Below are 25,212 nucleotides of genomic sequence, written 5' to 3'. Positions count from 1 at the left end.
GTTTTGTGTTAGGTAGCCGAGGTCAAGTTCGAAAGGAAGGATGGAGGATGGCATGTTGTAAGAATGTAAAGTCTGGGTGCTTTGATGAACGGTTTGCTAATTATCCAAGGGCAGAGGTGATGGATAGGCACAGTGGTTGTATAACCAGACTTAAGCAGAAGAAAGTACTCAGAACTGTAAAAGTAAGCAAACAGAAATCCCCAAGCTTGAAGTTTTTAGAGATAAAGGATCTGGAGATAAAAGACCGCTTAATCAGCCAACCCAGACATTGCAAGGAAGTAAATGATGTTGCATATGTAGTCTTGACTGGACTGAAACACTGTTGGTGCAAGGCAGCAGGCACCTGCATGCGCTGTGCCTCTCCCAGGCAGCAAGCAGAGTGCTTACCAGTGAGGGCACCCCCAGAAAGCACAGCATGGGGATCTGGTGGTGTGCAGCGAGCTTGGATGTGCTCCGTGTTGGCTGCAGTTGTCAATGAACGTGGCTGTGCAGTAGCTAAGAGATTGTTCTCATTTCTCTATTTGACGTCTTTTTATTAACATGGTTTTCAAAAATTTCTGTGTTTACTTCATGTGTTTTAATACTGTACCTTTTAATTCATAATAGTTTTCAATGCCTGAAGAACAAACTGAAACTATAATGGCAGTTGATGAACTTCAAGCCATAATAGAAAGATGCGTAAGTACTTCCCTTAAAAGTCACAAATGCAAGCAGTGTTAAGTTTCACTTTATGGCTTCAAAACACAAGACGCTTGTTAGCAGATCTCCTCCCTGTTATCTGGATTCAGACTCCATGTTTCATTGACTTCTCCATGACACTTATCCCAGGTTCTCCCTCTTGGAGAAAGAAGTGTTCTTGTTTCTCTCACAGAATCACAGAACTGCAGGGGTTGGAAGGGACCTCCAGAGATCGTTGAGTCCAGCCCCCCTGCAAAGCAGGCCTCTTATGGTAGGCTGCATAGGTAGGTGTCCAGGAGTAGTCTTGAATGTCTTCAGAGAAGGAGAACCTCCCTGGGTACCCTGTTCCAGTGCTCTGTCACCATTACCATGAAGAAGTTCCTTTCCATATTGGTGCAGAGCTTCCTGTGCTCCAGTTTATATCTGTTTCCCTTTGTCCTGTCCCCACAGACTGCTGAAAAGAGGTTGGTCACGTCCCTTTGACTCCCACACTTAAGATATTTATAGGCATTAATAAGATCACCTCTGAGTCTTCTTTTCTAAAGGCTGAACAGACTCAGTTCGCTCGGCCTTTCCTCACAGGAGAGATGTGGCCCTTTATCATTTTTGTGTCCCTCCATCGGACTCGCTGTCTTTTTTGCAATGGGAAGCCCAGAAGTGGATCCAGTACTCAGAACTGGATCCAGTACTCAAAGTGGATGCAGTACTCCATATCACGGGCATCTTCTAGATAGCCAACCGCAGTTTAGACTTAGAAATAGCTACTGAAATACTGCTGTATCTTCTGTGGTAGCTCTTGGTAACCTCTTACGTATTATCCTTTATGTATTAAAAGAAAAGTTATGGTGACACTACATCTACTTTTGAAAAAGAAGCTTATGTTTACCTATTTTTGTATTTACCTTTTTTAAAATAAGGAGTTAAGCATGCTTATTTTCTTTATAGCAAATTCTGGAAGAAGCTGATTTTAGAGGAGAAGATTATGATCTGTTTCAGGTAGCAGGTCAGAAATGTTTAGAAGATGGGTATGCTGCTCAGTTATTAGAAGTGATTCAAAATGTGAAAAATAAGGTGAGTTGAAGTTTGACTTCCATAAATACGATCCTTCTGGGTTTAGAAAACGTGCAGTTTTTGTTGATTCTCTGAAAATCTGATTTGTAGGTTATCATCAAGAATATGGGTTGGAATCTCATCTCTCCTCTTGTTAGATGTATTTTAGCATATAAAAAGGAAGATGAGAAGCGAGAACTCTGCCTGAAGATACTAGATCAGTTGGTGCAGGTATGTTTTTGAAATACATGATTGTAACAACATACTTTTAAGGAAGGTGTAGAAATTCCTTCTGACTTCAAGAGAAAACAGGACATGAACGCTTCTGAGTTCTTCTGTCCATTCCACATCACTGTTAAACTCATGGTCCAGTTTTATCTGAAGTAGACACAGCAACAGCATTCTCAGAGGTAGTGAACTTTTTAATAAATTTGAACAATTTAGACAAAACCGAGCTAGACATCATCCAACACAAAGTCCTTCGCAACCAGTTTTTGCAGTTAGTGTAGCCACAGCAAGGCTACCTCTTGTCTGTGGCAGGTCATCGAATGATTTGAAAGCACCCACAAGTTTTATTGAGTCCAACTACTGCCTACGCACAAGGCCACCCAAAATTCAAGCCCTATGTCTGAGGGTGTGCTCCAGACACTTAGTGGACTCTGGCAGGATTTGGGCTGTGACAGTGGATAGCTGACGGTTCTGGTGAAGTCATAGGGAAATAAGATTTAATCTGCAGGAAATTCCCTTTCAGTTCCTTTTCAATTATCTACTGGGAAAACAATTTGCAAATTAAGCCAAATTCACACTGAAGTTTTTCTTTTCTCTCTACTACTAAGGAATAACTTCTTGCTGAAGTACTATGAAGTGCCCATACAGCATAGCAAATCTAATGGCACTAAACTTGATTTCTGTGTTTTCAGCTTATGTGAAAGTGTACATGCATTTACACTCAGTACATTTACTATAGGGATATATTTATTGTTTTATATTTGATTCTTTAAAGATAATTTTGGATGTTTTAATCTGTTTTCTTAATGTTCAGGAGTTTCGGTTGTGGTTTGTTTGTGATGTGTTTTTTTTCTCCTGTTTGTTTGGTTTATATTTTATAACTGTGGTGATAAAACATGCATATTGTTCATCTCTTGTAGCTGTGCAATCCAAAGGAACTTTTTTTGGGTTTACTTGAGCAGATTGAACAGACATCAGGAGAGCAGGTGTGCCAGACTATCATTTTACTGCTTCAACCTTTGCAGACAGGTAACATTGACTGTCTCGTGTGATTTCTGACAACAAAATGAATTAATTTATTTATATTTTTATTTATTTATCAGATTAGTTTAGCCTTTGGTGAAGTAATTTAAGAAGATTTTAAATGAGATTGATAACCTCAGTTGAAAAAGCAACATTTTTCTTCATTCATGAAATTTGGTTATTATTTGTAGTTGTAAACTGCTCGTATCCTTGTTGCAGAAATAGGATTACATGGACTCATAGATGTGGAGAATTCATTATTAAACATTTAAAACTTTAAAATTATAAAACTTCTACTTGTAATTGAAACGGGTTGAAAAATATGAATTGAAAAACTGCATTCTTCTGTTTTATGTGCAAAAATTAAAAATGCAGATTGAGATACTAGTTAAGTAGGTAACAAGTAGTAGTTTCTCTCTTGGTATGTGAAAATGAATCACACTTCTTATCAAGTTTAAGTCCAATTATAGCAGTCTCTGAGCTCTGTTACTGAACTAAGTTAGAATTTAACAAGAGAAGCACTTTGATAATGAGAAATATGTATTTTGTTGCATACCAATCTGCAGCTAGTGTGCACTGAGATCAGTTTAAATGGAAAGTGACTTGTGCTGCTTCCTCAGGCTGGGGGACCCCATGTTGTTTTTGCTACAGACTACAGAACAGCTCTGAGCTGCTTAATGAAGAGTCAGACCTCAGCAGAAAGTTTTGTCAAACGAGAAAAAGTAAAGCAAGAAAGCCATACAAAAGAAGTTTTCCAGGCCAGAGAAATGGACATTATTTTGTTTAGGCTAGTTCTAGAAAGACAAATTTTTCAGTCTTTGTGACTTTGCAACAAAGAGGAATGTGTGGAAATTCAGGACTGCTATAATACATCATTCTCAACTCTATGGTCATATTAAGTACAGTGAAATAGATTAACTAATAATGGTGATAAGCTGATAAGTCTTGCTGGACTTGTCCGTCTGAATTGAGATTTACTTCTTTTGCTCCCCTGAAAGTGAAGACTTTCTAATACAGTGACATCATAGTTTTTCACACATTCCTCCAGCAAATATTAACTTAATGTCTCAAAATGTTCTTTTTGTTTCAGTGCTTTTGAAGCTTCAGAACAAGAAGGCCTACTCGGTGGGCTTATCTTTGGCCATGATTATGAATCAGCTTACTGCCTTGCCTGTACCTTATACGAAGCAACAAATACAAGAAGATGAACTTGGTCTCTGCCAGTGTTGTAATGCAGTGGTGGACTTTGCTAAACCTTTTGTGAAGGAAGTTGTTAAAAACGTGGAAAAGTCATCAGAATACAATGACACGGAGCTGAAAGAAGAATTATTGAAGTTGTGAGCATTTAATATTAGCTTAATATATTCCTGTAAAGAAACAAAATGAACGGTAAACATTTATTACACGTGCAGTAAATAAATAATCTTACTAAAGGTTTTATAGTGCTGCCAACATGTAAACTGATGCTGTATTTCAAAAAGAAAAAAAAAATCCTTTGCTTTTTTATGAAGTGAAAGAAGAACAGTAAAATTTTTTAGTACAAGGAAATTAAGAAGTATAAGTCTCTGTGATATGGAACTGATTTGGTAGTCCTGGTGCTTCAACTCAAACGTGCAAAAGCGAGGATAATCCTATTCTGGAGGTAAATTCTAAGAAATGCTCCCATGGGAGACATTTTTTTCTTCTATTCTTGGAATATTAGGAACAGCAGCAGTCAAAATGAATATAGACCTTGTTGTTGGCCATTGATGACGTTGCTGTGGTCTCTATCTGTGAGATTTTATAAGTTTCACTTGTTTTTCTTCAGCTGTATGAAAAGCCTGAAATACCCATTATTGACAGCTCAGCTTGAACAACTGGAAGGCATTGAAGAACATCCATTTCGCCATCTTGCAGCTGAAATTATAGTAAGTGCAGTCACTGTGAAGTGAAGTGTTTGCCAAAGCAGTCGTGTGGTTCAGAACTACCAATAGCAAGGTCATTTCATTTCTGTTACTGCTTAGTGTGGTGGCTGACCAGGCCCCATAAGATAATGCGGGTATATAAAGGTCTGCAGTAGGCTCAGGTTCCATCCTCGGAAATGATAAACCTTACAGATACAGATGCTCCTTGATGAGCCAGTTTGGACTGTTGTCTGAATCAGTAGCTGCTACTTTGTTTTAGCTCCTTCTTTTTCCATGGTTAAGTATGATTTTTTAAAAATATCTGACGTATTGTCTTTGCTGCTTAGTGAAGGTATGAGTATTAATTCAAATTTGGCATTCAGAAATCTCTTACTTGCCTGAAGTGCAGTGCCAGCTGGCAGGTAAGGAATAAAAATTATTGCTTGACTGCTGTTGCTGCGATAGCTGGATATGGCTCCCAGTGTTAAAGATTGTTAAGTCAAGCACACTATGAAGTTAGCAAAACTTTTGGTTGTTTTCAACCACAGTTAGTTTTTCTATCATGTTCACTTCGGTTTTTTTTCCCCACAGCATATCTCAGTCAGTGTAGGATGGAACTGCTGCATGGATTAATTAGAGCTGTGCAATGAAAGAGAAGCTTGCCTGTGAGATCTTTGCTTCTCTTATTGCAGAACTTTTAAGATGTGCAGTGATGGTGGCAGAGATTACCAGAAGATGATATAAAGGTTAAAATAGTTGAGGCTGCTCTAAAAAACGGGCTTTTATCCCTGCCTTTCCTGTTGGGCACAGTCTGAAACCTTTTATAATGCTAATTATGAATCACTTTTTCTTCATTTTCTCAAGAAATCCACTTCTGCTGTTTGTGGAATTGGGTAACGAGTACTGCAGCTAAGGTCAGTAAAGACACATTTAAGTATGTGAGGTCTGATGTAATCCTAATTCTCCAAAATGTCAGGTCTTGGATATTTGATTTGGACAACACTGGCAGGGTGGATTAACCTCTGATTCTTTGTAATTCAAACAGTAGAAATTACACTAACTCTTAATGCACATAGATGTGTTAGGGTAAAGAACACACATATAATAGTTGTGAAGTTCTCAGGTGTCTTCTTGCTGTGAATGGAAAGGCCATACAGAACAATTCTAACTTCAAAACAGGGCTTGCCTTTGGTGGGTAAACATTGCACTGCATAGTGTTTAGTGATCAGAGAGCAAAATACTGAGTACTCTGTGAAAAACACAAGTCTTGAGGCATAACTTGGTCAGGAAGCCATTCTTATTCATAGCATCTGTAGATAATGGAGACTAATTAGGTTTTGCAGGGTGACTTATATGAAGTCTTTTGCTAACTTTTGAGTGCTTGACTTTGCTATCTTAGTAGCGTTTTTCTGACAGTATTTGTTTTTCCCAGAAGTATGTATCATAAATATTCACTAAATATTTATAGTAATTTCTACATACCCTACCTAGGATATTTTACTGTAAATACTGCTTAAGCTATGTAATTTATTAAGCATGCAGATTTTTAAAGGCAGTGTAATGAAATCTGACTTTCTTTTTTAGGACATTTTGCTGGATATAGGAGAACTAATGCCACTAGTGTTCTTACATCATAAAAGCAGAAGATCGTACTGGGAGAATCAGGAGTTTGAGGATATGGAGCAAAAGAATTCTGCAGATTCTTTGGCATGTCTGTCATACCTGGTGTTTGTTCAGCATTTTGGTATCAATCGCTTTCCAATGGTATTTAGGTAAGAGCTCTTCTTCCTCACTTACATTAAGTTTGTACTTAGAAAGTTCCGAGCAAAATAAAACTATTTTGTTTTTAATAGCTATTAAAGAAAACTATTTCATCACTTTTGTGGCAACTTTATGTAGCTTAACAGTCCTGCAAATTACTCTAGTGCAGTTTGATTGTAGATGAGCTGACCTTTTAAAGAAACTGATAGAATTAGTCTTATGCTGAAAACTAATGTGTACTAAAATTATATAGACAGATGTCACATATGAATTATAAATGGAATTGGATGTAGTGCTTTGCATGTATTTCAGAATTATTAATTTTGTAAATATCCTTCTTCAGATTTTTCCAAAAGGACTAATGCTTTCAAATGTATTAGTTGTGAAAATGTATGTGGCTTATGCAGTTTAATATAAACCTAATTTTCTTTTTTAGTTCATCATACCTTCTCCAATGCAATATGACGCATATTGAAGTGCTACTGAAAAGGTAGGATTATATGATATTTGGAACTCCAGATGATGATAGAGGGAACTTTTTGTCCTATGTTTTATTTCTGGTCTTTTATAATAATTCATAGAATCAAATTCTGATTATGCCAAATAAGTTCCAAGGAGATTCTTAAAGCTGTCAGTTGAAATTTCAAGCTGTATGACAAGATGATACTCTCTTTTTCTAAGAGCTTTAGTAAATTGTCTAAAACACTCATCTATTGTTTTTAGAAAATTTATTCAAGAATTCAGAATTAAGGCAGAATAATTAGTGTACATTTATTTGTAATTCTGTATCAGTTTACTTTTAAGAAGGACTATAAGATAGTGCTTAACTGAATGTATTCTGATATGCTACACAATCTGACTAGAGGTCTGTTGTTCTAGAGGAAACCAGGCTTCTCTGTATGTTTATTTTGCCTTCCATTAGCAGCAGTGTTGACCAAATAGTTTCTAGCATTGTTGTAGAAGGGAGTCGTGATTATGACTCCTTGTTATTTCCTAGTAAAACAAAACCTCTTCTTTGTAGTATTTGCTGCATTTTTCTTTGGCTTGCAGAGTTATGTATGTTCATAGAATCGAATAATAGAATAATTTATTTTCTTTGTTAATTAGTATCTTGATACCTGGGATATGAGCTGCTACCTTACAGATATTAAGAGGGAAAAAAAACTAAGCAGTTCTGACCCTAAAGAGAGGACTCCAGTTTGCAGCTTTTATTTATTATATAGTGTCGATATATTCTAAAAAAATTTTTGAGAGACATTATGAAGGTATGCTTAGAAATCAGAATGAAAATTGTCAATGGCCCAGTTCCCTTTTGACATCTACTATTTCATCTGAAACATCATCATTAAGTGTCTCCTTAATTTACAACTTGATGTCTTTTTCTTTACAGAACAGAAGAATCTGTGTTATCTAAAGGACTTGTGAGTTTACTTTTCCTTTGATCAAATGTTCATTGTTAGAATGCTGATTCTTTTCAATTTTAGCAGTTGTAAGACCTTAGTTTCTCTTTCTTAGAAAGGTATGAATGGTTTGGGTAACTGTTTCAGAAATGTTTTGAGGCTTAGTTAGATGTTCTTCAGTCTTACAAACGTTTAAATAAATTTACTGAATATTACACACGTTCATATACATTTAAACTACCATTACTACTTAAGTTTGCAGCTCCTAGAAGCTCCAATATGTGAATTGTAGAAAAGATTGTTTTATCCATGAAATGTTAAGCATATAGATCAACGTCTTGTATATATGCAAAGTGTTGGCGGTTGTTTATTTTTCCTTCCCACCTGCAGGATCTTTTTCAGAGCTGTTTATTGAGGATGGAAGATAATGGCCTTCTCCATCAGTATTTGGAATTCAGAGAATTTATTAATGTGCCTCAGGTAACAAGAAACAGTGTACAGAACTGCCTCTGTAGTTGGTTATAAAGCACACCCAGCTGTTTTCTCAGTGTTGGAGGGAGGTCATACTACTGAACCTTCATGCAATTGTGTTGTCAGACTGAAACCTGTGGTGTCATGCTGTACTGAATTCCATGCTATACTGAATTGTTTGTCCTCTGATACGTGCTGCAGCATGAAGTTGTAATGACAAGTAAAATATACTTTAGATGGCTCTTATTACTTTGGCTACGTTTTTATTTGGACACAACTGTTCATGGCCTGGCTTGTTTGTTAATACCTTGAACAGATTTTGTTCAATGTGATGTAATAATGTGCATGTAATTAGAATTTGTTTTCTTTGCCCAACTGCAGGATTTGGTGAAAATTATGACCCTTTGTCCCATAGAACATCTGGTATGTAATGTGAACTACAGAATGATTTATCTACTGAGTTTGATTAGAATAAATCAGAGAATGAATTTTTGTTATTATTAGCATTTAATACATATATGATTGTTTTTTTAGAGAAAGAAGAGTTTGAGTATTTTGCAATTGTTCATAGATAAATTTGAAGCAGAGGGAAAATATACATTATTCAGGTATGCATTCAAATTACTGTAGATAGTATAATACAAGCCTCACTGTAACTTCATTGCTTGCAAACTGTCAGAAATAATTTTTGTCTATTTGGTAAACCACATTAACTTTATTATGTTAATTGGTGAGTAAATAATGAATGTCAGTTGTCTCTTATACAATGAGCTGTCAGATGTAACCCAGTGTTAAAACTGCCACTCAGTGAATGAGGCATAGTGTTATCCAACTCTTCAGCTAACGATGTAGGCAGTGTTGAAGGTATAACATCTATTTTTGTTTGAAGGTGTTTACTGAAGACAAGCAACCATGCTGGTGTAGAAGGATACATTATTAAAAATATAAAAGATCAGATTCACTTGTCGGTAACGGTAAGCCTATTGCCATTAGAAACAATTTTTCTTCTCAAAATTGTATCTGAGTTAAGTTGAGAAAACATGTATAACTTAGGATTTGAGCAGTGCATTTAAAAAAGAAAAACAAAAGAACCACATGTTGAATAGAAGCATAAGATTGGGAAATGTTACAGGATTGATTTGACTCCTTTGTGCCTGTGTATTTTTACATTATGATTCTTCATATGCACTTTCAAATTGCACGATCCCCCTGCATTTTTTAATAGGTTATTATTATGTTTTCTGTACTTGAAAAACATAGATCCTTAAAGATCTATGTGGTATTTCATTTCATCCTCACAGTTCCTCATTTTCTGAATATAATTTAAATGCTACAGTCCAGAAAGATCTATTATGTTTTATCTTGTGTTTTATGATGACATTCAGCATTACACTGTGTTTCACAAATGCTAAATTCATCAGAAAGAGTTGAACTAGAAGCCATTGAAATCTCATATTTTATAATCATTAATGGAAGGAAATTGGAAAACTTAATAAAAAGTAAATTATTAACTTTTTTTTTTCATCTCTTCTCCTTTTTACTGCTTAGGGCATTTTTCAAAGCAAATTTGATCTCTAAGGTCTTCCTTTTTGTCAAATGAGATAATGCAGTAAACTCATGCATATTTCATCTTAACGTTTATATCTTATAACACATTTATTCATAATTCATATCATAATGTATAACAGAGAATTACTTTTATTCGATTGTAGCCTGCCCTGTGCAATGAATCAGCAGGGGATAAACAAAATAATACTGTGAAAACCCTTCCAAAAAGGGCTTGCACTAAAGTTGAATAGTTAAAACATGTTCTGGAATCTTTTACTGATGAATTTGTTAACTATGCAGCTTCAGAACTCTATTAATACATTTCTTCTCTGTGGAGTGCCCTGTCAAAAAGGCAAATAATTTACAAATTTCATTGTATAGACTTGAATATTCTAGATTTGTTGCAAATAATTTGCTGCAGAGAAGATATAAAGAAATGGATAAGAACAGAAAATCATTACCAACTTATTTCCCTGCCCAGCTATTGTTCATCTTTCCATGTTCCTCATTTGACCTGACTTAACACAGACGACCCTTCTTGTTTCGCTTCCAATCCATTTCTGGCTTTGTCTTTTTTCCCTCTTGGATAAGTTTTGTCCTGTATGTGATATTTCTTTGTCCAACCTCTGTCTCAGACTTCACCAAGGTGGGATCTTTGCAAAATAACTCTGCTCTCAGCTCTGTTGTACTGATGTGGAATACCCTTTTAAAGAGGCCATGAAAATTTCAGAGATGAACTCACTTGCTCAGTCAGCACTGTGCAGGAAGGCTCAACAGTTTGCACTGAGGAGGGTCTTTGCATAGCTGCAAGTCCTTCACAAGCTTCTGCTAAGCAAGTGCAAGAAGTTGTTTGGATTGTTTGCCTTTCTTCCTTTACTCACTTCATAGTTTGGTGTAGTTTAGCAGAATTTTTGTGAAAATAAGAAATGGTCTGTCTGTGATGTAGACAGCATCAGGATTATTATGTCTTGTCACTTCAAAACCTGATGCTTTCCATCTTATGCTTGAATTATTCTCCTTCTTATTCTCTGTCCTTTATCCTCTTTCAATACAAAATAACATTATGCATCTTCCATCAAAGAAACAAAGAGGTGAAGTTGTCCTTCAGCAGACATTGCTAGAAATTGGTGTTTTAAAAATACATACCAAAAAAACCCCCTTTAAATATCGTGATAAAAATCTTTTCTACTGAAATTGAGAAGAACAATCTGGGAGGCACAGGAGAGAATTGTGAAAGGACAAATTTGTGTACTTTGGTCACATATAATAATTATAATAATGATAAAGTATTTCTTTCAGCATTTTTCTTTTTTTTTTATTTCTGTTTTCCCCAAATTGTTGATGTGATTCATAGAGTACCTTGATCTGGAAGATCCACTAGGGTCGTGAAGTCCAACCTCTGGCATTGCACAGAACCACCCAGAAAGTCATATTTCTGAGAGCGTTGTCCAAACGCTACTTGAACTCCGGCAGCCTGGGGCTGTGACCTCTGCTCTGGGCAGCCTGTTCCATGCCCAGCCACCCTCTGGTGAAAAGTCTGTTCTAACACCCAACCTGCCCCTCTCCTGAAGCTCCGTGCCATTCCCTCAGACTCTGTCACTGTCAGCAGGGCTCAGCACCACTCCTCTGCTCGCTGTGAGGAGCTGCATCTGTCATAAGGGCTCCCCTCAGCTCCTCTGCTCTGGACCACGCAAACCCAGGGACCTCATCCGTTCCTTTATGTCTTACCCTCTAGACCCTTCACCATTAAATTATCTCTGTTAAATTACTTAAGATTTAATTATCTCAATTTAAGGTTTAAATTACTTACTCAGCTAAACTTTTTGTATCGTTTTCAGAAGGCACACGACAACATTTGGTTTACAGGACATCACCTGATCTCCCTTCTAGATTTAGTGCTTTTGCTTCCTGAAGGTGCTGAGACAGATCTTCTCCAAAACTCAGATAGGTGAGTTGTAATCAGAGGCTAGAGGCTTCTGTTTTTCAATCGCTTAGAAGTCTTCAGACCACTTTACTACAATGAGGTATACCATCATGTAATTAAGTAAAAACATCAATGTATTTTAGATTTTTTGAAATAGAGATGTAAATGATCTTCTATTTAAACTATCACCTATTTCAACCAACTCTGTGTAGAAAAATGTTACAGTGCTATTATATTGATGTTGACAATAAGAGAGGAATTCCTTCTGTGTTCCCTGAGAATATAAGGTCTGATGTCAGGTTACAGAACTAATTGGTAAAGCATTGTGTCAGGAATGTATGGTTTGTCAGCTTTCTGTACAAGCAGAAGAATAACTTTGGCAACATAAGGAACAAAAGAAATGTGGTCTGTCTCTTCAGGGGTATAAAAATTATTCGATGTAACTTAAAGCAAATGATATTTAGGTGGAAGAAACAGTTAAGGTTTTTGCTGAAAAGCACGGTAAGAGAAAAAGCATATATAAAAAGTATGCAGAAGTGAAAATTCATAAAATAACTTTTGAAAAGCCTATTGTCATACTAGTGCAAATCAACTGTGGATTACCAGTGATGAATACTACAGCTTTTTTGTAATGTGATTTTGTTGTCTCTTGAGAAAACTCCTTCCCTCACAATTATTGACCTTCCAGTCTGCTGCTAGTTTGAATCATACTTGCAGAGTGTCAGCTTCTCTTTTAACAGGGAAGTTGCTGTGCTCTCGATTAAGCCATACTGCTCAACAGATGAGTGGCTTTATTTTGAACAAATGGATATTTTAGGGTGTCTGGCTAAGGGACAATTGAAGTTATTATCCCCGCAATAAATATCTGCACTTTAAGTGATCAGTAGTATATTTTTTTTTCCACAGGATTATGGCATCACTAAATCTACTGAGATATTTAGTCATTATGGATTGTGAAAGTGATAATCAAGTAAGTACTGATTGATGTGAAAATTACTGATTTTTCATCAGCTATGGACTGAGCAGAATTAATGTGATCACTGTTATTCTCTGTTCACAGATATGGTTTTTGCATTATTCTCCAAAATAGTCAGTAATCCAGAAGTGGTATTTTAGCTGTATATGGAAATGTGTGATATTTTGTTTTATTCTGATGAAATTTGATTGCATTCATACTCAACTGTTACAGTAAAGAAGTTAATCCTTTTATTAAAGTGTGATAAAGCATTTCCTGAACTCAGTAAGCAATGGCATGGTCAGACAAATATTCTAACCAGCATTTAGTTGTCCCAAGGTAATTTGTTGTATTTCCCCAGTTTGTTGACTTTATGGTTCGGGCTAATTGACTTTGGCATCTCATTTTCTCCTAAAATACTGGAAAAAATTCTGATCCACTTTTAGAGCGCATTTGGTTCTGTGAATGTGTGTTCTGTAAGTGCTTGGGGGTGTTTGAATGGAAAGATAGTAATATGGTTGGTACTGATTACTAAAAGCATCAGGAAAATGAACTGTAAAAATAGCTTTCAATTTTGCATTTCTTATGTTATTTAAGTAGATATAAAGTATCAGTTCCTCAGATGTATGGATTTTATTTTACATCCCCATTATAGTGTGCTGTACTTCATATACACACATAGCTTTGTAAGCAAAGAAAGAATCCCTCTTTTATTATTAAAACTCTATACATAGTAGCATACACAGTTGCTGCAACTACTGTCTAGTATTTGACGTACAGAACATAATTATGGTTTGAGGAGAAAATAACATCAACTTTTCTGAAGTTTTTCCTTAAATTTAAACCATGCCAGTTCTTACAGACTTTCCCTTTGGCTCCCTTCAGACAGTGCAAGTGGAACACAAAGATAATAATTCCTTTCATCTTAGTTCACATGTTTTAACTGCTGCATAACAAGTGCTTTCATGAATCAAGTAGAAAATCAGATGTTTCTGGATAGTTATTTCTTCATTTTAGCACCATTAATGTGGAAGTCATTACTGGTCTTATTTGATTAGAATTTCTTGAATTGTGCCTTGTGATCACCAGTACCATTTAACGTTGAGAATTCTTACTTTCATCATCTTTTACCCTGCCCTTCGGTGATCCTCCTTGAGGAAAGGAGTCACTTAAATGGCTTCCCTATCTAAAGACACAATGACTGCTTTATGTTTCCTTCTACAGCAGTTTTGTAACTGCAAGCTTATGAGGCATCAGAGCAGAGTTTTCCTCTCGTGCTGTGTCACCTTGAACAGCCTTGCTTTTGAGCAACTTTCCCTCATCTCACTTGCTTCCTGAGCGCCATTGTTATCAATTCTTTTCAGCCATCCCAAACTGGAGAGTTGGTTCGTGTGTCACTTTGGCTGCTGCACATAAGGGCATAAATGAGTACAGAGCATAGCAGTGTAACAGCTTTTTTTTTTTTTAAATATGATTAATTAGGGGTTTCATTAAAATTTTAACTCCTAAAACGCTTAATGCTTGTTTTCGATTAAATGTATGTATTTATTTCAACTATATTTCTATATGAAATTTATATAAATGTGTGTAGTGAAGACAGTGATTGGGAAGACAATATCTCTGCATCATAAAGCCTTTATGGGGTCATCACTTGCTTGCAAATTCCATATTTCTGGTGCAGCAGAACCGTGACAAGTCTGAACTCTTGTTAGTGGGTAGTAGCAACATAGGCACAACTTAAAAAACAATTGGATTAAATATTTGCAGTAAGCAAATATTTAATACTTTTGTGTGTGTTTTAAGGGAGATTGTAATATGGTCCAAATTTGGTACATGTTCTAAAAACAATAGGTAAAAAGACCTTAAAAGAATTATGTATGGTTCCTACATACTAGTAGGATCTAATTCACTGTGACAGTTGAGAATGCAGAGGTGGGCTTAGCAGCATATCTAGTGACATTCCATCAGTGCTTAAACTAACTGCAATATATAGACAAGAGTTTTATATTTGAGGTGCATGACATTTACCACAGCTTTCAGTTGTCATTGCAATGCAGTGTTAATTCAGGAATGTTAATTCAAACATTTTTAAACTATCACATGCTGTGTGTGCTTACATGCATAAGTCTAATTTTTTATTTCCTTCCCACTACAGAATTTTACGAATAAAGACTAGTAAAAAAAATTATACTTGAAAACTTAGCATTATGATACTTCATTAAAAATAATTTGCAACGTTCTCTTTGCCTTTCTCTTTGAATAGACTGGAGTGTGGACTGCACTTGCCAAGATTGAGAAAAATTTTTTAAAACCACTGCATGTTGGACTGAATATGTCAAAAGCACACTATGAGGCAGAAATAAAGAATAAGAAAGAAAACAGAAAAGGTTGGGTTTTTTCTTCTTAGCATTGTTCATGTTCAGAAACTTTGGAAATAAGGAATTGGTGAATGCTCTATAGATACATATTTTTATTTAAGTATTGATTTTATTCCAGGTTTCACATAATATTTCAGCAGTTGCTACATTTGATATTAACACTTTTCATAACTAGGAAAATCTGAGCTTGTTTATCTCTCATCGCATTTGTAAACCTTACAGAGACCCGACAGGAATGTCACATGAAGACGTTCAAACCTTGTTCTACATTTATACTTTGATTTTAAGGATAGACAGGAATATCTAAGTCTCTCTGTGAATATATAGCCCTTAGGTTTCATACTACGTGAGGGCAGGCTATCAAGAGAAGAAATAATTCACACAGCAAATAGGTAGTGTCTTAAATCCCAAAGGATTAGGTTCTGGATTTTTTTAATCTGATACTTTAGAATCAAACTCTGCTCAGGGTTAAGCAGATATATTCCAAAGGGAGTGAAAGCTATAGCTGCTGTAGGCCAACTCTATATGTCAGATCTTCTGTCCCTTTGTGGTCTCTAGTATAATTAAGATAGCCCAAGGAAATTACTTCTGCTGCCAGAAATGTCAGTACAGCTTTTGCTCCTACTCCATCCTCCCATGTTGTTATAAACTACGTCAGTACAAGGCAGGGGGAAGGGATTTTTTCTGAAGGTAACCTGTGGATATCTTTCCAAAGGGAGTCCATTTAAAGAAAAAGCTTCCTGGTTCATTTTAGTTTCGTACATGTCTCGGCCTTTGACAAAGCATAGAGATCTGAGTTCAAGAGAAAACACCTACCTCATTAAAATGAATGGTTTAGTCTTTCTCCCCAGTGTATAATCTTTGTAAGCATTACATTACTTTTCAAGTACATAGTCTGAATGTTGAAATTTTCCCCTCAGTTTCAAGATTTGTCCTTGTAGTTTTGTCTGCTGTAAGTAGTCTGTCAGGAACAGAGAAACCTGCAGCCATTTTCTGGATGAAGTTAAGTCTGTCGTAGATATCTCTGGATGTGAAAGTATTAAAATTGTGCCTAAAAAAACCAACCAGATTATGTATTTCCTTTTAAGGAGAATTTTAGCAATATAAAATTGTTTTAAGTTTACAGATATTGCCTGTTTGCTAATGTAGTCATAAATCATATAGAAACAGCAGAGATAGATCCTCAAAGTTCAATACCTTTGCTTTTCGGTATTTGTTCAGCTTTTATGCTTCTGATTTAACAATTACTGTCCATAAATACTAACTTACTAAAAGTTGCTTTGATTCTAAAAATGGGGTGGAATGGCAGCCTGATGTCTGGTTCTTTTCTTCTACAGAGGCACACAGTTCTAACACAATTTGTTCTTTGACTGTCAGTGGGGAAAAGATGCCTGCCATGACTACTGAAATGCAACTTCAGGTGAGTTTGCAATTCCAGAAGTATTTAAATTTTCTTTTTAATCTGGAGCCAAACGTATACATATAGTCAATAAAGAAATCCATTTTTCTAATAAAAATAACAGTATTTCTTTTGTCATTTCAGGTTTTACAGTCAGCTCTCTTCACATTTGATTTAATAGAAAGTGTTCTAGCTCGAGTAGAAGAGCTCATTGAAGTGAAAGTAAAAGCTGTAATGGATGAAAATATATAGGTCATCTGAAATACCTGAGTTAACATACTTTTTGCAAGATCATTTTGATCATTAGGCTTGAGTTAAAAAGAGGGTTATACCAACCTTTAGAGAATAGCTTAGAGTGGCCTCTAGAAAAATTGCAAGTCCTGCTCTTCATATGCCTGTTGCTGGTTTTGTTTTGTTTTTGTTTTTGTTTTTTAAGCAAAAACAAACTTATTTTGCCATTTCTGTCTGTGATCACAGAGATGGACTGAAAAGTGTTCACCTTCAGAACTTGATGTTTTTTCTGAAGTATAGAATGTATATCTACAAGACGTTTTTGTGTTGTGCTGTGGTAAGAATGTATGATTGTGCATTTCTTGTTCTATTCATTTTCGAAGTATTTTAGGTAACTTGCTGTCTGATGATCTGAATTATAAAGATTTTTATAAAGTAACCTGGAGAGCTGTGAATTAAAAAGCACTGCGAAAGGAATAGTTATTTTTATTAGTACTTTTTAATATTGACAAACAAGCTTCTATATTTACAAGCAGGTCTATAAGCTATAGATAACAGATAAAGGCAAACCAAAGCAGGTTTAAAGAAAAACACAGCAGCCTTGAACCGAGTAAGATATTAAAACTCAGTAAAAGAACAGATAAAACTTGTGTTTAAAAATGCACTGTGTGAGGCTTGATGCACAGCTGTTTTAACATGGCAAACCTGTATTTTGAAATTGTTTTGGTCATCATTATCTCTAATGATAAAGTTTTCCTTAAGATTTATTACATAATTTGAGAAATTATTATAAACAGATGAATGCACACATTCAGAATCAAACCAAATAACAGGATAACATCTCTTTAGTGCAGTTAAACTACATTTTTATTTTGTTAGAAGGCATATATATATGTATAATGTATAGTATTTTTCACTGTAGAGTTATTTAATACAAATTTGTTTCAAATGTGTAAATTGTGTATATAGTTTTTTAAAATGTAACAGGATATTTAAGAACTTTCTATATATTGTTTAAAGTATAGCTGCTATAATTACTTTATGAATAAAACTTCTCAGTCAATTAATTACTATGCAACTTCTGGTACTCCTGAAGCACCTTCCAGACTGGACTGTTTTCTATTATGTGGGTTTTTGTCATTGCCATTTTCTGAGAAACATCATCTGCGCGTGGCTTGGAATTCATCTTAGAGGAAAGAAAAATATTATGAGTGAATATTACGAGAAATAGTCACTTCCTGAAAAATGAATACTCAATCTATCTGAATCTATAAGACCAGTCCTAACATGACTACTCCTATCAGCTTTGCATCTGCTTATTATCTAGGTAGTATTTCTACAGGAGTTGGCGTGGTAGCTTTGGACTAGATGGATGGTATTGGTCCCTTGCCCGTGTTCCTTATCCTAGGTCAAAATAAGTTTATTTTCTAGGAGATATAATTAGGGACTCTCTTACAAGAGCTCATTGGATTGACTCTGTACTGTATCAGTAATAACATAAAGGCAACTGAGATATCTGTGGTCTGTAATGTCATGACTTCTTATGGGGCTGATTGTTAAAATCCAGTATATTCATTCTGAACAGATTCAATTTTAAAGGATCAACAGTAATCTCAAAAGGTTTTAGGTTAATGCTGCATTAAGAAACGGGGCCAGACAGCAGCAGAATACAAAGTTAGAAAAATACAATGTTCAATGTTGTAATAAGCATTCATCAACTCTTACCATACAATAGATGAGATGTAGTTTCTAACATGCTTTCTAACCTGCTGCTTTTATTTTTGGTGGGATGGTCCTAGCATTGTTGTAGATAGTATCTAAGTTAGAACTCTCATGGAAAACGTTATTTAAAGCAGTTCAGGCTTCAATGAGGATGTTTATACATACAAGGTATGTTGCTGTTATATAGATTAAATCATACTCGTTACGCTGTAGAAATAATGTATTAATATGTGCATCACTTAAAAATCTGCAGATAGCTAGTGTTTTCAGATCACCACTTTACTTTAGAAGCAGTTAGATATTTAGATCTTTTTCATCTCGTGTTGCTTCAGTGCTAGTAAGTGAAATGAAGATATTCATATTTCATAGAACAGCTTTGTTTGGAAGGGTCCTTAAAGATCATCTAGATCCATCTATTGGGCAGGGTTGCCACCCATTAGATCAAGTTGCTGTGGTCCCCATCCACACTGTCCATGAACCCCTCCAGAGAGGGAGCATCCACAGCTTCTTTGGGTTAAGCATGGTGACATCCTAAATTAACAGAGATAAGTAAGAGCTGAATTAACTTTTAAGTGTTTCATTTGTCTTCATGCATTCCGTTGATTTAAAGTTACCTTTAACAATAGTTTAAACATTTGAGCAGAAGTCCCACCTCAAGGTGAAACACGGATTGTGTAATGTGACTTCATACATGGGCAGATAGTGGTAGGATAAGGGGGAATGGTTTTCAATTGAAAGAGGGGAAATTTAGGTTAGATATTCAAAGGAAACTCTTACCATACAACTCTTACCATGCAATAGATGAGATGTAGTTTCTAACATGCTTTCTAACCTAACTACATCTCTGGAGGTGTTCAAGGCTAGGTTGGATGGAGCCCTGGGCAGCCTGATGCAGTGGGTAACAGCCCTCCCCAGAGCAGGGTGTTGGAACTAGGTCATCTTGAAGTCTCTCTTCCAACCCAAATGATTCTATGACTGTAGTCAATATGATGCAGAAAGATCCATTAAGGAAAAACAAATGTTTTCCAAGTTAAAATACCTCTGAAGTTCTGAGGAATAAATCATTTTAATCATATTTAACTAGGCTTACCTTAGCTATAGTTAGCATCAACTTAACAGTTTCAGCAGTATTATGAACTGGTATTATACGTAAATTGCTTCCCAGGAATCTACACATCAAAATAAATTAAGGTTACTTTCAGAGTGCACATTTAATTATGCCATGAAACTCAAAAAACATTCTCACATAATGTAAACAACTTCTTTGTCTGCACCGCAAGTTGCTTTCATCTTCAGCTGAACAAGACTGCTTTTATCTTTGAAGGCAACAGGTGAATTCTGGCTGTTTTTATACTTATCTATCCCATCTCTACAGCATTTGTTCAGGTGGGATTTTTGAAGGGCTTTTTTTGTTTCTAGGACTCCTTGACAGTCAGTCATAATTTCTTAAGTGTGCTTATGTTCAGGGAGAACAAAGCACTCTTTTGTTGTGTTGTTGAAGACTGTTCTCAACGTGGCAGTAAAAAGTGTTTATTTTTTCCATGAGAAACAAAACACAGGAAAGGATCTAAAAATATTATGCTAAAAATACCTCTGAATTTGAAATGCATCTTAGCATGCTGTCTAAATATAACCAGCTGTAGGGTTAGATAATGGGATAATTCTAACAATTTCATTAGAATGTCCAAGTCTACATAATTTAATCAGAGAATTAAAAAAAGAAAACAAGCAAATCCAACATATGACCTATGGTTTGAGAATGTAGCACATGTTCCAATCCCACCAGAGCAAAAGCTCAGTCACTGATTTACCTACAATGCCAGAACTCCTAGCTGCCAGCTAGTAATAAAGCACATGTGTCTAAGGTATAATTGTGCCCTGCTGTAATCAAGTTGGTGTGGCCTGCAGTGATAAAACTAATATTTTTATTTAAATAAAATTACTGAGTTGCTGAAGGGAGCATGTTTTCAAAACATCACATTTATTAGTGATCAATGCACATGCAAGATCAGTTGAAATATAGATTGATCATTAGCATTACCATCAGCTGAGAAATATGTTCTTGCTGAATGATGGCAGAGCTTTTAAGAACTCTCATGAAAATTTATGGAATTTTTGCAAATGGATAATAGATTTCCTACATTTCATCCCGTACACTCAGCTATTCATCAGCATTTGGCAACGTGCCCTGGGTGTAACAAAACTGGTGTTAGAATCAAGGAGGTAAAGATCAAAGACTCCATTAGAAGAGTCACTTTGATGTCGGGAGTGAAAATCAGCTGCAGCAAAGATTACTGTACCTACCAGAAAATGGCTTTGAATGGAAGTATAGAAAAGAGTCTGATATCCATTATGAGCAGATATATACTGAAAAGTGGAATGTTTCAGGCTTTGTTTCCATTGTTTTAGTTCAGTATGACAGACTAGTCCAAGTGAAGAGATTTTAAAACCTGGTGAAGAATCTATCGTTTACACCAAAGCCTTTTCATATGAATAAGACGTACTTGTTCTGTTTTGAATTTACCATGAAAACATGCTGCCAGAACTAGGACAAAAAAGTGAAAGAAAACAGCCTCATTTTCCAGTGTGAGAGAAAAACCTGAAAAAGATTATAAAGGCCTAAAGTGATGGGAGGGAAGGTTTTTCGATTTGGCATTTTTTGGGGGGGATGTGGATGGGGGGAAGGAGGGAAACATCTCCTTTTGTTAACTATCACAGATCAATTCACTTAACATTCTTTTCATTTTCCACTAATTAAACGTATTCTTTGGCTAATTTTGCAGTGTATGAGCAAAATAAAATTCAACTGAGTCCCAGACTGCTGAGCAGACAGTTAAACTGTGTTTTTTCCTAGCAATAGAAGGTTTGATGTTGAAATAATACCTTCTCTGAATCCTAAACATTACATTCCATTCTTTTGGTCCATGGAGAGCAGCTGACAAAACCAGAAAACTATTCCGATGTATGTTTATAAACTTCTGAATTCTTTCTAAAAACTGTTCTTCCCCTCTCACAAACAAGTCTTGAATGTCTACCAGTATAAATGCAACACCTGTTGAAGAAATTGATATGGATTTGTGTCAGCAATGTGATTAATCCTTCTCACTACAAATACCCTAATCAGGAAGCAATTCTTACTCAAGCATTAATTTAAAAGAGTAGAACAAAAAAAAAAATTGTGATTGAAATAGATCATCTTGATGGTTTAATGCAATCATGACATTTGGCCAGTAATTACTAGTAATTTTAGGATAAAACTACAAATAACTCAGATGTTATTTTCTACCATAACATTAAAAAAAAAAGAAAAAGTGTTCAATTCACTTAAATTATAGACATCTGAATGCCTTTGCAAGCACATGTTTCAGGAACAAGAATCTGCTGTATGGAATGAACTTAAAACAAATGCAGACTGATTGAAGACTTCAGCAGTTCTGATTTAGAAATAAGATAAGCAAATACACCTGCAGCATCTTCAACTAAAATGTTGAACTAAAATGTCTACCATGAGAAATTAAATTATGGTCCCATCAACAAAGTTAAGTTCAAAGTTAAGGCATAAGTGTAGGAGGTTTTAACAGCAGAGGACACAAAAGACTGGGCCAATCGGTGCCTTGTTAGTCCTTACAGTTCAGGAAAGCTTCAGATTAAGAATCTCATCTGATTGTCTGTCTAAAGCACCCTCTGCTCTGGAAAGAATGGGTAGATGTTTCATGTTTGAAGTTTCAGTAATTTCCTAATCAAAACAGCTCCAGGAATCCTTTTCTCATCTTCCTTTTTGCCACCGGGTCTGCAAATTCAGCTTGGACAATTAAAGCCAAGGCTCTCTTATATTTACAGCCACAAATACTAAATATCTTGATGGCCATTTCATGTTTAAGTGGCATTCAACATGCTCATTTATAAGAAGAATTTACTGATTATCACCAAATACAGTGTAGAGACCAATGGCAGCATTTAATTCATGAAATTCTCTGTTGCAGCCCCTGACTTATGTGCAATCACTTCTCCTTCCACTACTGTATGACACTCCAACACGGCAGCTTTTATTCAGTTCAGCACAGCTCATGACAGAGCCTGATCTTGTGCCTCATTAGAGTTTAGGAATTTAAAAACAAAGTACTGTACCAGAAAGAGAAAAAATCACGGAGCCCATTTCCACTGATTCTGAATATCGAACTCGGTGTTGCCTCTGTAGAATTGTGGAGATTTCATGATTCTAAATAAATTGTAACAGGTTATTGTCAGCCAACAAATCAGATGAAATATCCTCTAAACATTGAATAGTTATTGGAGAACTTTAGCATCATTGCTTAAGAATTTTTTTTTATATCTTACTTTTAAAAAAGGAAATAAAATGTTAATTCAAAGTTAAATGTTAATTCAAAAACTTAATTACATTTCAGAATGTCTGTATTGAAAGATATCAAATCATTGAACTGTAATTTGTATGCGCACGTTCAGTATGCCACAGGAAACCATTCCACAAAACGTAAAAAAGCTCAAACATTTTACAGTCTATTTTTGTAATAAATGCTAAAATACAATTTGCAGTAGTGAGGAATGTACAATAGTGCACTTCTGAGGCTCCAGCTAATTAGACTACATTATTCTCGGTGATGTCAGCATTTCATTTGGAAGATATTTCAGGAGATTTGTATGGGAAGTGATTTTCATTAAAGGTTTTTGACAACACAATCCAGTCAGGAAAACTAGAACATCGCACTATGCAATGTAATCATTTGAGGAATTGAAGGAATTTGCATGTATTTTTCAGCCTGCAAAAAGCACTTCTGCAGTATGCTCTGCAAAAGCTGCTCAAACCCACACATTTTAAAGATTGAACCACCAACTCCTTTTTAGCTAATAAAATGTTTTTTAGATGACCCATTTAAAATGTAGGCAACCTGCCATAAAGAGAGTTTTAATGATTTAGTGGAAGATACAAAAATAAAGTCTGGATGGTGAGTGAATCCTGAATTGATGCTTTGCATTTGTATGGAATGGGAATGCTCAGTGACAGTGCTTGTGAGATGTAACTACGATTTTGGAAAATTTCTCTGTTTCAGAGCCTCTGCTGAAAGGAAATTATTTAGTACACAAATATGAAACAGCTTTAAGAACAGAAAAGCTACATGGCTAGAAAAGGAAGCTGATGATGCAGAACTAACTAAAACGGATACAAAACAGCATCTCCATTAAAAGATCTTCAACTTGTACTTCAGCTATTTCTGTATCTTTGCTCCATACTAATACTTGAGTAAGGGCCAGTTTCACTGGTGTAGCTGATGCGATCGCTACCCTTGAATATCTCTCACCATTACAGGTAACATTGCTCTTGAAACAGTTCCCAAACTGGAACAGCTTACAGATTGTCATCCCACAATAAACAGGCTTTAAACTGAGATGATTCAAGAATTATTTCAATACCATTCACCTCTTTGTACAGCAAAGATGGAGCAGTGACCCTATTAACCAAGCTCATGCAAGCTATCCTTGATAGTGAGCCAAAGCCCTCAGCCTCTAAATTCTCTCAAGCTGGCATGAAATTAGCCTCAGCTGCAGGAACTAATTATCAGGTCCTTGACAGCCCCTTTCACTTTACTGGGGAATTGAAATTAACAGATATAAATATAAATCACTATCTGTAAGGCTATTTTAAGCTGAACTGCACATTTAACGAGTAATAATTTATCCCAACATTGACAGTAATGAAGAAAATAAAGCATTTAGGAAGAAGTTCAGAAAATAAAAAACATCCCTGATAGAATTATTTATAGTAGTCACTGAAAGTAGCATCAGTGCAGTGAAAAAAAAGTGAGTCAGGAGGACAAGCCTAGAGCAGTGCAACTGGGAATAGCAAATGGCAAGAGTGTTAAATATGTACAGAAGTAGCTACACAAAACCCACAAAAACAAAACAAAACAAAAAAACAACAAAAAAAAAACCAAACAAAAACCAAACAATGAATGCAATGGTAGAAAAAGCTTCAGATAATTGCTCTATCCTTAAAGTATATTGGTTACATTGCATACAGTGTTTGCATGTACAGAACACAACACTGTTTCCAGTGCTTCTTCAGTAGCCACTGCTCTTGGCAAGCAGCATCATACCTGTAGACCTGTACTCATAATAACTGTTGTTATCCATTTTGACTGCTCCTGCCTGCTGTTATCTGTCATCTTCAAGGTTCTAATGGCTCTCTAAGGAAATGTCAGCTGCAATCCTGTAGCAGAAATGATAAGTCACAGACTCAAACAGTGATTGAGCACCTGGTGGAAGGCAGGGCCAACCCAGGAGAGCTCAGCTGCATGCGATGCCCCTGAGTGACCTGAAGGAATGGAGCCAGGATCCAGTCCTTCCCAGACCTCATTTAAGGGCTGGCAGTGGAGGTGAAAGTATCTCTTGCAGGAGGTCCTTGCCTAGCTGAGGCCTTCCACAGGTAAGTAGACTCCTCTGCCACCTTCTCCCCTCCTTTTGTTTCTTTGTCTAGGGCTGCTGTATTTGGGCATATCCTATCTTGCTGTAGTTTGCTTGCTGGGACTTTACTACCCTGCTATC

General features: G+C 35.9%; 2 protein-coding genes across 2 annotated transcripts; one reads left to right on the top strand and one right to left on the bottom strand.

Annotated features, from left to right (window-relative positions):
* Window positions 1–612: 612 nt before the first annotated feature.
* On the top strand, window positions 613–16,950 carry GLMN (glomulin, FKBP associated protein; the record flags this gene model as incomplete). The annotated part of the gene is made up of 18 exons (XM_079536579.1): window positions 613–678; window positions 1,624–1,749; window positions 1,840–1,959; window positions 2,877–2,985; window positions 4,070–4,316; window positions 4,787–4,886; window positions 6,447–6,634; window positions 7,060–7,113; window positions 8,014–8,044; window positions 8,414–8,503; window positions 8,876–8,917; window positions 9,029–9,102; window positions 9,384–9,468; window positions 11,881–11,990; window positions 12,873–12,936; window positions 15,185–15,308; window positions 16,637–16,719; window positions 16,843–16,950. 18 exons carry the CDS (start codon window positions 613–615, stop codon window positions 16,948–16,950), a joined length of 1,821 nt encoding a protein of 606 aa, XP_079392705.1.
* A 1,042-nt stretch (window positions 16,951–17,992) lies between these two features.
* On the bottom strand, window positions 17,993–24,833 carry LOC306946959 (protein SPO16 homolog; the record flags this gene model as incomplete). The annotated part of the gene is made up of 5 exons (XM_079536108.1): window positions 17,993–18,115; window positions 19,742–19,820; window positions 21,535–21,703; window positions 22,780–22,870; window positions 24,765–24,833. The coding sequence occupies 5 exons, from the start codon at window positions 24,831–24,833 to the stop codon at window positions 17,993–17,995; spliced, it is 531 nt and encodes a 176-aa protein (XP_079392234.1).
* Between the last annotated feature and the right edge of the window lie 379 nt (window positions 24,834–25,212).

Source organism: Tetrao urogallus (assembly GCF_951394365.1).
Source record: "Tetrao urogallus genome assembly, chromosome: 5".
Classification (NCBI taxonomy): Eukaryota; Metazoa; Chordata; class Aves; order Galliformes; family Phasianidae; genus Tetrao; species Tetrao urogallus.
Note: the sequence above shows the minus strand (reverse complement) of the source record. Positions and strands in the feature narration are given on the sequence as shown.